This window comes from Chrysoperla carnea, chromosome 1 (assembly GCF_905475395.1).
Source record: "Chrysoperla carnea chromosome 1, inChrCarn1.1, whole genome shotgun sequence".
NCBI classification, from domain to species: Eukaryota; Metazoa; Arthropoda; class Insecta; order Neuroptera; family Chrysopidae; genus Chrysoperla; species Chrysoperla carnea.
In genome coordinates this window covers 30,996,434-31,010,293 of record NC_058337.1, presented here as the reverse complement: position 1 = coordinate 31,010,293, position 13,860 = coordinate 30,996,434, and the positions used below count along the sequence as shown (strand labels likewise).

The window sequence follows — 13,860 nt, the reverse complement described above, 5'->3', positions numbered from 1 at the left end:
CCACAGAGAGACAATTTCTGAGGTGAAATTCAGAATTTTCAATTTTTTTTATCATTGACACTTCTAGGGGTAGTTTAAATGGGGTTGAAACCATTCTCAATTGCTTTTTGACTTTAAATTAATGAACAGCGAACCTTAAAGCTCCACAAGAGACGATTTCTGATGCAAAATTTTGAATATAGTAAAGTTTTTGTTTATCACTTCTAGGGGTAGTTTTAGTGGGATTGCAACTGTATTGAGTTGCTTTTTAACCTTGAATTCATGATCAGCGACCTCAAAAACCCTCGAGAGACGATTTTCGAGTAGAAATATTGATTTGTTTTCTCTGTTACTATTTGGAATGCTCTGGGGATGAGAAAACTACCCTAATTTCCTCATTTTTTTCTGTTATGCCAAGGTTAGTGCGGCTGAATGTTCCTAAAGGTCTAAGGAACACGTACACAAAAAATTTTTAAAATTGGAGCTGTTCCACCACTTTTCCACATTTAATGGTATTTTCCGGCTTATTTACTACACTAATAGAAAAAAATGTGTGTATGAATCAAACAACTTTCCTGGGCGTTAAAGCTTATTACTATAAATTTACATAGTTCATCTATCTATATAAAAGAAGAAACTGCAACCGCGACAGCATGGAATTTTGCAAAAACATTCCTTAAATGATGTAAGTGTGCATTAAGAAGAGATTTTTGGAAATTCATCCCCTAAGGGCCGTAACAAAGGACCTCCAGCGAACACGAATGCTGGCCAGATTCTTGACTTCACTGCAGGTTTTGCGTTCCAGTTCTGCCTCTTTTTCTACGGTTCTTCGCCAGGTGATGCGAGGTCTTCCCGGTTTTCTCCTGCCTTGTGGATTCCAATCGAGTGCCTGGTGGCTGATGTCTTCAGGACGTTTTCTTAGCGTATGACCGATCCAACCAAACTTCCTATGCTTGATGACGTCTGCCATGTGTGTTTGATTTGTTTTCTCCACAGGTTAACATTGGATATCGTATTTGGCCAAAAGATGTTAAGAATTTTTCTAAGACAGTTGTTAATGAATGTCTGTATTTCTATCAGTTAAAGATCATATTCTTGATTATTTTTGGATCAAATCCGTTGTATATTTCGACTTTCCGAATGTGTTTTTATTCTTTGAAATAATTTTTCTTGGATAATGGTATTTTTATTAATCTCTTTAATTTTATAAATAATAATGCTAATGAATAATCTCCAGAAATTGATGGGTTTTTTAACGTTTTCAAAATTGCACCCTTTTCTATCCCACCCTTCTATACTAAAAATAATTAATTATCAAATTAACCACAGCTAACAATGTAAACCACGTGACTTGTTATTTACGTTACATCAAACATTGAAGTATATTTCCAAAGTTTATCTCTCTAAATCAGTTGATATACGCACGTACTGTCAGGAAATACACATAAAATAGAAAATTAACCAGGACTTTTAATGAAAGCATTCATTCAACATATCAAGATTTCATTCATCAAGATTTAGTTATATTTTAGTTATACAGAATACCAGATAACATTCAATCACATCACTCACTTAAAGAAAAATAATTTTTCATTTTTTCTTAGTTTTTTTTTTTAAGGGACACTTTGAGTAAACAGTGCAATTATATATTTGAACAGTGCAATAATATAATAAAACGTCTCTGAACCAAGGTTTAAAATAATAAATAACAAATAAAAAGAAACAATTGACTGAGTTAATTGTTGAAATACCATGTATAGAAAGTGTTAATTACAGAATAGTTTCTTTTTTCACGTCATGTAAGTAAAGAGCGATAGCTAACCATACATACATATCATACACAAATGACTGATATGCCCATATCATACATCCTATACAATGTTCGAACCTAATTTGCCTGCCTGTAGTTTATTATTGGTCAAATATGTAGAAAAAGAGCAGTATAAGTTCTTTCAAAATTTCTATTGAATTCCCAAACACTTTGTATATCATTTCATAGTGCACCCAATATTAAGTATCCGTTAACTTTCAGAGCAAAAAAGTTTACTATATTTGGAGGAGACGGCTATTAAAAGGTCCATTTTCCTGTCAAAATTTTGTTGGAGATTATGACTTTTTGTTGTTAATCAATATTTTCAAAACAGAAACATTTCGTAAACTAATTCAGAATTTATTTGTTTCAGTGAAAATGTTCCTGTACGAATTGCTTGTACACTTATATGGCCGGATGGATTATCTATTAGATCACAAATGGACTTTACGTAAGTTTTTAGTATTTAATCATTTTTGTTATGTCAACAAGTGAGTATATTTGTTGCAATCAACTAGCTTAGATAGCCGTTCAGTTAAAAGTTTAGCCTTTTTATTAAAGGCCCGTTAAACTAGCGTCCTAGAAAATATTCAGACGTAGCGTCTAATGCTAAGGCAATTCATAGCGGTAATGCTTAGGCTATTCATACAAAAGGGTGACCATTTGACAAAAAAGATGAAATATTTGATATTAGAAATTGTTTATTTACTTCATTTAAAACAGAACATATTATGTTATTTGGTAATCGCAAGATCAAATAGTGTAGTCCAATAACAAAATTCACAACAATTCATTAAGCAGTTAAACTGCCATATCAATTGGATCCACAAAGAACTTTGTTTTTCTTACTACTAGCTACACTTACTACTTACTTCATCCGAACCCTTGGCCACCAAAACGTAACTGACTTGCCAAAGCCACTCTCAAGAAAATTGGTCTTTATAAAATTACGTCAGCCTGATTTGTATCATAGTACTGCAACTCTTGCGGTGAAAGCCTTCTAGGTTATGTTAGGTTATATTGGCTGTCCACGAATGGCATACTTAAGCTATAGAGCCCATTATGATACCATATATGTGTTTTACCACCTTTCCGCTGGTAATTTCATTTATCAACTAGAGGTCAAGCTTTATTTCATTGAAATAATGCGATTTAAAATATCTCAATCATGTAATATTATTTATTTTACTTAGGATTTACATAATCATTAACTCGTATGCCCTAGTAACTTAATGAAGGTGGCTGGTTTTTAATTTTTTTTTTTTTTTTTGACATTTTAAGTACATGCGTGAACTTTGATATTATGAAAAGGCTCTTCTGAACTATTTTGACGAAGTTATTCACAAAATAGAGTATTCTATAGAGACTAACGTAATTATTTTATTATTAATGCAAAACAGTTTCATGTTTACTATTTTTATTTACACACAAAAATTAAACATTTTTCACAATGTAAAATAAAATAAATGCTGTCTGTACGTACATTTTAGATTCTCATTTATTTTTTTATTATCCATTTGGGCATTATCATTGTATGACATCAAACGGCTTATTTAAATATTTGTTTTCACAACAACATCAGCAAAAACTGGTAAAAAATTATTTAAATTATTTCTATGTACCATGTAAAACATCTACAATTGTAACATTGGATAATAATCGCAATAAGTTCCAATATTCGTTTTTTGAATATAAATTTTTGTTTTTGAAAATACAAGGTGACAGGAAGCTACAAAATAAATAAAGTTAATGGATTAAAGTATACTCGGTTACTTGATTGTTGATGTTCTTATAACAAACAAATTTTTCGTTCTCGATTCTTAATTCAAGAAAATAATTATTTAACTTGTTAAACATTTTATAGTTAAAAAAATATTTACTTACTACCATGATATAAACGTATTGTCTATAATAAAGTACTTTTTTTATAGTACTTCTAAGGAATTTTTCTCTAGTCAGTGTGGGAATTGTGACATATCTACGTGGTTAATATTTCTTTTTCAAAAAAATATTTTTATTACGATGATTACTTTTTCGTATTCACTGAATGCAAATATAACGGGTGATGGAATTTCCTGACTTGACTACACACTAATAACTACTTGGATAATTAATAGTGAGCAAAACGATGTGTCCGTTACAAATTCTATAAAACCGGAAAACGCTATCCGTAGGACTTTACAAATGGTCAAAGGAATTTAAAGATTAGAAAAAGAAGTATTCAGGCGCAATTTCATTGAAGTAACACTGGACGACATGTGGCTCGATATTTGTTTTCAAGTATTGCTTATCGTATATAGGCGACAACGTGTAGCACAAAATTCAATTCAAGTTGTCCAGATTCCATGTTGCATGCTACAATCCGCACCGATCCGTTCACTGTTGGATAGACGACGACACTGTTCAACAGGCTAGGAGACATATTTTTTGTCGCTTTGTGTTCCCTCTATCGTTATTGAAGACTATGTGTAGCATACTTCAATGCCGCATACTACATGTTTCCTCAGTGGAATTCCGCCTTTATTGTAAACACATATAACATTTTCCCTCGTTTTTCTCGTATTGTCAATTGAAATTAAAATCGTTGGTAAAAAAATTTTGGAATAATATTAATATTCACAGTAGGTAACATACTCTCGAAGACAGGTTTCACATTTTTGAATAACAGAAACTAGAAAAACGAGAGAAACAGCCATCTTTTCTTACACAATCATGGTTCTATCGTAGAATTCTTTCATTTTTTTCTTGATTCCGAAATTCTGAATAAAATAATACATAATGGAAGACTGCAAGTGAATATATCCATTTTTAAAATCTTTAACTAACCAAAAGATATTTATCACTTGTTGCCACAAAACTTGGCGATGCAGAAAACTCCCACTCTTTAACGGGACTTTAACTTTTATGTTCAGGTCATAAAAAATCGTCAAACAATATTTAAAATATAATAGTTATTAGTTTTTATAAGTGGTACTATTAAATATTTATTAATTTTGTTTAGTTCCAAAACGGTATTCTGTGCCACCTTGTATATTCAAACTTATAAAATAGACCTATTTTTTTCACATTTGTATTTATGTAAATTTTAACACGTTTATATCGTCAATTGAGAAAATTGGTGAGGTTTTATCCAATTTATATTATATGAAAAAAAAAGAATAAAAATAATGATATCTATTTGTGTTTTCGTGTTATTAAAATGTTAATTGTGAAAAAATAATTCCTTCTCTCTTGAAAAAAAAATTTAATTAAAAAATACAGTATAAAATTAAGCTTTTATTTAATACATGTCCTAAAAAGTAATTGTTTACCACAGTGTTAATGAACCAAAACGTGCAGAATATATCTTTGAATGATTCATCTTTAGGATAAGATGTAGTAACTTGAGTACAGTCTGAATCTTTCTGTAGTCTCTCGTTAGATATTACTACTTGTGCTTCAGATATCATCTCTTATACCCGGAGACGCATCTACAGGTTGAAGGTTATTATCAATCATTATGTATTTAAATATAATAATATTAATATTTGAAATTGAAAATTCGTAATTTCGACTTCAAACAAAAAAGGAAGAGGTTATCAATCAATTTGACTGTATTTTTTTATGTGTATTACCTCAGAACTTTGGACTGGGTGAACCGATTTTGATGATTCTTTATCTATTTGAAAGCTGGTGTTCCATTGTGGTCCCATTTTATTTTAGTCCAGTTCTGACAACGGCATCCAAGGGAAAACCATAAAAATCTTAAATTTGCATTAAGTATTCATGACAAGAGGACGATTAATTCAATATCACGCCAACCGATTTCGTTGATTCTTTTTTTAGTGACAAATTAATTAGTTTACTTCAGATTCACTAAAAATTACAAAATAAAAAAAAATGTTAACAAAAAGAAAAACTTTTCCAAAACAAATTAATATGCAATAAAAAGTAAACAAATAACGATCATATAATGTAATTAAAATTATTGTTATTTTTGGAGTCGGTGTCTACCAAGCTAATATAGCAAACGGTTCTGTCAGAGTTGTTTTCTTGACTAACACCGACTCCAAAAATAACAATAATTTTAACTACATTATATTTTCGTTATTTTTTTACTTTTAGTGTATATTTTAGTGTAAATTTGTTTTGGAAAAGTTTTTCTTTTGAAGTTGGTTTTCTTTTTGTTTTTTATGCATATCGATATTTTAAGACATTGATTTTTATCAAACATATCAGATATTCTATATATTTATCAGACATATTTATAGGTATTCTACATTTATCAGATATTTTTAACATATCGATATTGTATGGGTCTTTTGCATCTTTAATCGTAACCATATAAGTTTAATTTAAATATTTTTCGCAAAATTAACCTTTCATATTACGTCGTTCATAAATTACTTACACAGAAAATATAAAATACACAGAAAATGAATCTGCATAAAAATATGTGAAAAAATTTAGAAACAAAAATTTAGTGACGCACAGTCATAAAGGAAATAAAATATATCCAAAAAATTATATGGATTTTAAATAAGTATTCCTGTGTTTTTATACCATGTATATAGGAAATATACATAGTATATTAAGTTTAGTCCTAGTTTGTAAAGCTTAAAAGTGTTGATGCTATGAAAAAAATTTTGATGTGGGAATCATCTAATTAGTTCATTTTCGGCTGTCCGTCCGTCTGTCTATGAACACGATAACTCAAAAACGAAAAAGTTTTTAAGCTGAAATTTTTACACCGTACTCTGGACGTAAAAAATGAGGTCGAGTTCGTAAATGAGCAACATAGGTCAATTTGGTCTTGGGTCCGTAGGACCAATCTGATAAACCGTTAGAGATAGAACAAAAGTTTAAATGTAAAAAAAGTTCCTTATAAAAAACAAACAAGTTTTGTTTGAAACATTTTTTTGTAAACATCACTGTTTACTCACGAGGGCACACATTAGATGGAAATTTTATAGTATGTATTTAAATGAGATTATCAGTTATGTATGTGTGACATGTATAAGGTATATGTGTAATGTGATAGAGTAATCAACACTGTCTATTCATGGTATTTCAACAATTAACTCAGTCAATTGATTGTTTTCACTTGTTTTATTCAATCGTACATTTATGATGTACTCTAAATCCCACACCTATCAAATCAACTGAAATATTAGCATTGAACGTATATCCGAAATTGTTTTTGTGAGTTGAAATATTTGAAAGAAAAAAAAGAGAAATATTTTACTTATAATTTAACATCTAAGGAAAAATAAATATTTATTTCTTAACAATCTTGAACACATGAGTTCAAACTATTGGGACATAAAAGCTTAAATATTAACATGAAGTTGAGCGTTACTTCCATCTATTACTTCCATCTTCACAGGCAGCTTACCACTAAATCTTATCTGACTAAAGTTAACCGATCAATTTCCTAAATGAATAGTTAACTTTCCGAATGCTACTAATATTTTCACCCCGATTATACAATGGCGAGGTTATGTGTTTGACCGATATGTATGTATCGTATATATTCATCTGTTCCCACCTAACTTCTAAATTACTTATCATAATTTGACAAATGAAGTATCGTTAACAGTGTCTTGATCGTCCGCTGGTTATAGGCTAAGTGACGTCACATTAAATTTAATATGGCACACTCTAGAGAACATAAAGTTATGATCGAAAAGCATATTTCGATTTAATAATGGCGTGTTTGGTTTCAAATTTAAGGGCGTAATTAGTACTTTTCAAAAACATATATATTGTTATACTTAATCACGAAATTATAACCAAAAAATAGTTTAAAATGTATATATTTTCGTCTGACCTCTTCTAGTTTCCAAACTACTTATCATAATTTGACAAAAGAAATCTCTTTACAAGCGTCTTGATCGTCCGCCGGTTAAAGGCTATGTGAAGTCACATCAAAATGAATATGGCGCCCTCTAGGGGACATAAAGTCACGAACTAAAAACAAATTATAATTTAACGATACCATGTTAGGTATCAAATGAAAGGGTGTAATTAGCACTTTTAGAATATATATTGTAATACTTTTTCACATAAATCATGGAAATACTTCAGTCGTCATATATACTTATTGTCGTCTACTTAACAGATGTCGATGACTGAAGCTTTTTAACATTAAGTTTTATATCAAAAATTATAATTTTTTAATTGTTTTTTCCTAGTGAGTCCAGTCCGTAACAACGTGAAATATTAGAATGTATATTTTGCGCCTATTTACATGCTTAATTGACCTACCAGAGAATATTTTTCTTATTTTCACTGCTACAAGTGAAAACATCACACCTACAGACTTATGGATGTTAAATATATAGAAGCAAAAAAATATTTTTACTTGTTTGATCCTTTAGTTATAAATTTAATGTGCATAGAATAACAAAAATGTTCTAGGGAATTGTAAAGCTTTGTCGCTACAATTGTATATAGCTTTGATGCTAGATTCCTATATCAAATGTGTAAAAGTGTTGAATTAAAGAAATGTACAAATGTGTAAGAAAAACAAATAAAGTGTGTAACATAAAAGCGTAGAATATCGAATTATTATTATTATATAAAACGTTACAAACAAAAGAAAATGGTACCGAAAATCGAATGTGGATGCTACTTGACTGTCTTTTCCCTTATAATCTATTCAAAATGAATGCATGGATAAAAAGAATATTTCGGTTTTAATGTGAAAATCGTAAATTTCAATATCGCTATGTAGAAGGAAGTATAAATGCAATACTAGATGTTACCACCGTCCCGAAGTAAAATTTCAATTTTCTACTGTTAGTGGTTTTTGAGCTATACTAGCTATGTGCAAACATTATTCCAACGTACTTTCAAATAGTGTAAGCGTACTACTTTAACGAAAAAATTCGTTACAGTTCAAACTCGGGAAAGTGTCGATAAAGGGGTTACAAATGTTGGGTAAAAAATCCAATAGCTGAATGTTTTCCGGTGAAAAGGAGTGGCGATTTAAAGGAAAGGCAAACGGTTTTTTCCGATTTGCGAAATTTATTATTTGAATTCCTAATAGCCTGATATTTTTTCTAAGTTAAGTAGTTTCTGTGAAATTGGTAAAAATAAAACCTTTTTAAGTCGCTCAAAAAGGTTTTTTTTAACAATTGGCAATTTCTGGAACGGTAATTTTCTTCATAAGGACATCAAAAATCATATAAAACAAGTAAAAAGAAACAATTGACTGAGTTAGTTATTGAAAACCATGTATAGACAGTGTTGATTATGGAATCGTTTGTATGAATTATTTGAAAACTTTGATATATTTTACTGTTTATTGCAAAAGTACTATGGATTCTATGACAAAATCAATTTACAATCTTGATTTTCCAAAAATATTAACGACAAGTATATTTATTTATAATTCAATAACAAATCCCCGCACTAAACTACTCTTAATGAACCTTCATATCGACTGACTTGTTATTTCCAAAGTATTAGATGCCAGGATTAGTTTCATAAACAACTTTCACAGCTGCCCTCGATATATGTATAATTGTCAAAGTCATTATGTTTATGAAGCTTTTTGTTGAAAAAATTGTTTTTGAAGAAAATAAATTATAGTTTTATTGAGTGTTTCAGCTAGGAGTTACTCTATCTAGCGTTTTTGATAAGAGCCCACATCGTCGATAAACAAGCACCAACAGTTATTCGCACCAACAGTTTTTAGATATTTATGTGATATACACTCTATTATGATAGAATGTACATCACATATGTATAAAATTATATTAAATTTTAGTTATTTTTTGTTTCTAAGGAATCAAAATTGATTTTTTTTTTAATTTTCTAAATATTTGCAACTTTCAAAAATCAAAAATTTACGTTATGAAGTTGCCAAAAATAATTTAAAAAATTTTTATCTGAGCTACAAATTAATGATAATTTTCAATTTTTGCTAAACTTGATTTACCAATTTATCGATCAACTTCATTTCAAAAATAATGTCTAACAATGTAAGTTTTGAAAAAATGTTGTTCATTTTGTTTCGATAAAGGTATAACAGTTTTTAAACCATACTGTATATACCTATGCAATTTCCTACAAAATTTAATTAGAATATTTGTTCGAACAATTCTCAATACAATCATTAAGATATCCCTCCGTATATAATAATATTTTGTATGTCAACAAAAATATATGTAAGGGAAGGTGGAGCACAATGATACAAAACAGTGTTTTGGAATTTTAAAATCAAAATGTTCATTAAATCGGTTTAGCAATTCGTGGTAACATATTAAAGATTAGTATGAATAAACCACAATATATAATTTAAGAAAAATGTTTCCACATTAAAGTTATTCGCATTTCTTCGATATCAATTTTTTATTTCATTGTTCTTGGTTTGAGATACAATGAAACAAGAATCGAGGCACAGTACAGAAAATCGAAAAGAAATCTTTTCTTTTTATCATCTATAGCATAAATTAGTTAAAATTAACTTACAACGTTTGATTCGAAAGATCGTCAGATAAATATCTGTTTCTATGTAATGTGTTGATATTTAAAATTTACTATGTCAATCAACAGTCTTCCTATTTCAACCAAAGAAGTACTTTCATGTTAATTATAACCAAAATTTTGTTATTTAACTGTGATCCAAAAGCTGTTTGCTAGAAAATGAACCTCGAATACTTCAGATAGTAGCATTTTCTTTGTCAAATAGTAATGTGTAAAAAATGTTTTATAAAGACGAAAAAAACGGAAGAAAGCATTTTCAGGAGTCAATATATTGAGCATAAAACTCACCATCTAAAAATTAAAACTGTATTAAAATGATATCCTTACCTCATCATAAATTTGTGTAATTCGTTCCTCATGTTCCCTTATAAATATATGTATATATGTATGTATGTATGTATGTATGTATACAACGTGTTCTGTAATTGATTGCAGAAACCTATCATCCGAAAATAAGCTCATCAAGAGCAACAAAAACTCTTTTCCAAATTTGGATCTGAGGCCTAATTTGGGAGATACGGGTATGAAAAAAATTGATTCATTTGTTCATTCACTGACTATCATTCGATAACTAGTAGCCAATGATAATCAGTGGTTATTAGTAAGTTTCACTTAATAATGGAAGAGATTTTAAAAAAATGTCAAATTATTTAATTGAATTTAGTCAAACTGTCCCACATTTTATATTTTTATTCTATTATCGTGAGAAATAATAATAATTATAAGTAAACATTTTCTCATTGGACATAAACAAACAGACCACAACTATTGTCGCATGGTTTGTTTGTTTACGTACAATAATCTAATGGTTTTTCAAAATAATATAATCCAATTAAATCATTTTATACTTTTTAAAAATCCCTTCCTTAGTTGAATATTATTAAATGAAATTGACAAGTATCTACTGATTATCATTGGCTACTGGTTATCGAATGATAGTCGGTGAATGAACAAATGTATCAATTTTTACCATACTCTTATCTCCCAAATTAGGCCTCAGATCCAAATTTGGAAAATAGTTTTTTTGTTGCTCTTGATAAGCTTATTTTCGGAAGCTAGGTTTCTGCGATCAATAACAGAACACGTTGTATATGTATTTATGTATGTAAGTATGTATGTATGCATGTATGTATGTATGTATGTATATGTATGTATGCATGTATATACGTCTCTTATCTTAATAATATGCAATGAATTTTCAAGAACAATTTATCATTTCAATTAATAACGAGTCATATACTCCCTGTACGTAAAGTGGAAACTATTGTCACATAATTCATAACCATTTAGTTTAAATTCCATAAAGTTGACATTCCAAAAATATTACTACTATTTATTTTATAGTAATTTATTGAAATACTATCATTTGTTATACCATGGATATATTATAGTATACTAAGTTTAGTCCCAAGTTTGTAACGCTTAAAAATATTGATGTTACTAATTAATAAAATTTTGTTATAGGTGTTCATAAAATCACCTAGTTAGTCCATTTCCGGTTGTTGTCCGTCTGTCTGTTCGTAAGCACGATAACGCAAAACAGAAAAAAAAAATATCAAACTGATCAAGTATGTTATCAAAATATTTTGTCTATGAGCTACATTGGTAACTGCTGGTATTTTTTCAACCGGCATTGGTAACCATGCTCAGCCATGGCCTTTATCTATGTATAAATTTCAAACTGTCACCGCTGATATAAAGGGCCACTACCAACAAAGCCAGTTTATAGAAATATATATTTGAGTCCAGAAATTGTTTTTGTTTTATTTTAAAAATAAATTTTTGGTAGTCCTGTCGAATATTTACAGCTTCTGGAACCTAGAAGAAAATCAATGTGCTGCAGTTAAAAGCAATAAATTTGTTCACAATATTATGAACTGTTAGGTGAGGAACCCTAGTTATAAAAAATAAAATTTAGCTGATAATGTAACTTTCTACAGGTGAAATAATTTTTAAAATCGGTTAAGTAGTTAATTCCAAATGACGAATTTTTATACAAACCATCATCCCCTTTTCACGGAGTTTCATACAAACTTTCATCCCCTTTTTGACTCCCTTAAAAAATGAATTTTTATTAAAAAATTGATACCGTAAATGTTTGCCTCAAACTATGCGCACATATAACAATTTTTAAATTTCTAATTTCAAAAATGATATAGTTCTTTATACCCCTTTTTAATCCCGTTAGGCGATAAGTTTCAATAAAATACGAAACTTGTTTTTCATCAATTCTGTAAAAGAATGTTTATGCAAAATTTGAAGTAGATTGGGCCAAGGAATCACATTTTTCCATACAAATTAAAACAAGGTTAAACAAAAAAATTGCCACAGTGAATTGTTTAAATATCCAGTATAAAAACTGTTGAATATAAGTGCTTATTTTTTTAATAATTAGAAGAGTTTAAAAAACCAACAACATTATGGAGGCCTTTCGGACGCCATTAATTTGGTTTTCGAAAATTTCAAACATTTTCGATAGTATTTTGTAGAATGTTTTCACGTTTTTCGAGAATGTTTCACAAAACCCCTTAAAAAATGAATTTTTGATGTGAAACATCTATAGCCGCACGTAAAACCTTTTCTGGCGTGGCGACGCGTCGCCACGCCATATGATGGTGTATATGCAGTAGTGTGTAGACATGCAATAGTGTGTACAATAGATGCTGTATTTATTAGATACCTTGATAATGTTATGTCCAATACTTTTGTAACATACTTCAATTACCATCGACCAATTGTCACAGTAATACCATCCTCAGAGGCAACATCGAATATACCTATTACCGAAGTCACTGATTAAACGAATTAAGTAGTCACGATTTGAAATAAATTCATAAATTTTTTATTTAATGAAAATAAATATTTATTCAATAAATAGTCATCGTTATCTGGAAAAAAATCGTAATATTTTATTTTATCATTATGACATATTTAGTTCCTATCACAATCTGTTCTTTTCTGCATATTACTTTTACAAAATAATGTCGATGTTTCACATCTGCTAGGCGTCCCGTGACGGCTCACATTTCTTTATAAAAAAGTGATACAGTAAACGTTTGTCTCAAACTCTGAGCACATTTAACAATTTTTACATTTCTAATTTAAAAAATGATATAGTTCTTTATACTCCTTTTAAATCCCGTTAGGCGATGAGTTTCAATAAAATACGAAACTCGCCTTTCCTCAATTCTGTATGATAAAAGAATGTTTATGCAAAATCGTAGAAGTAGATTGGGTCAAGGAATCACATTTTTCCATACAAAATTTTTTTTCCCGTTTTCAGCCCCTTGCATCATACAAAGAACACACACTCCAAGTTTCTCTACTATCAGCGGTTTAGGCTGAGCGTTGATCCATCAGCTGGTTATTCAGCACAAAGCATTTTATATGTATAGATTATTTTAAATTTAAATTAAATATTCCCAAGCCGAGTTAATGGTTATGAAGACTTTTTAAATTCGAATAATAAAATAATCTCACAAAAATTGGAACTCAATTGGAAAATTGGAATTACTTATTTACTAAATGGAGGTATCCGCAATTGGTATTCTCGATAAAATTTGCTTCGTTTTATGAATAAGCTTTATGGACTGATCTAC

At 29.4% G+C, this 13,860-nt stretch overlaps 1 protein-coding gene across 1 annotated transcript in view; it reads left to right on the top strand.

Moving 5' to 3' along the window:
- Nucleotides 1-13,860, top strand: part of LOC123305076 (tachykinin-like peptides receptor 86C) — a 162,304-nt gene that overhangs the window by 108,156 nt on the left and 40,288 nt on the right. The window contains exon 5 of the mRNA XM_044886687.1: nt 2,163-2,240. Within this exon, the coding sequence (XP_044742622.1) occupies nt 2,163-2,240 (78 nt within the window). The remainder of the gene's footprint in view (nt 1-2,162; nt 2,241-13,860) is intronic.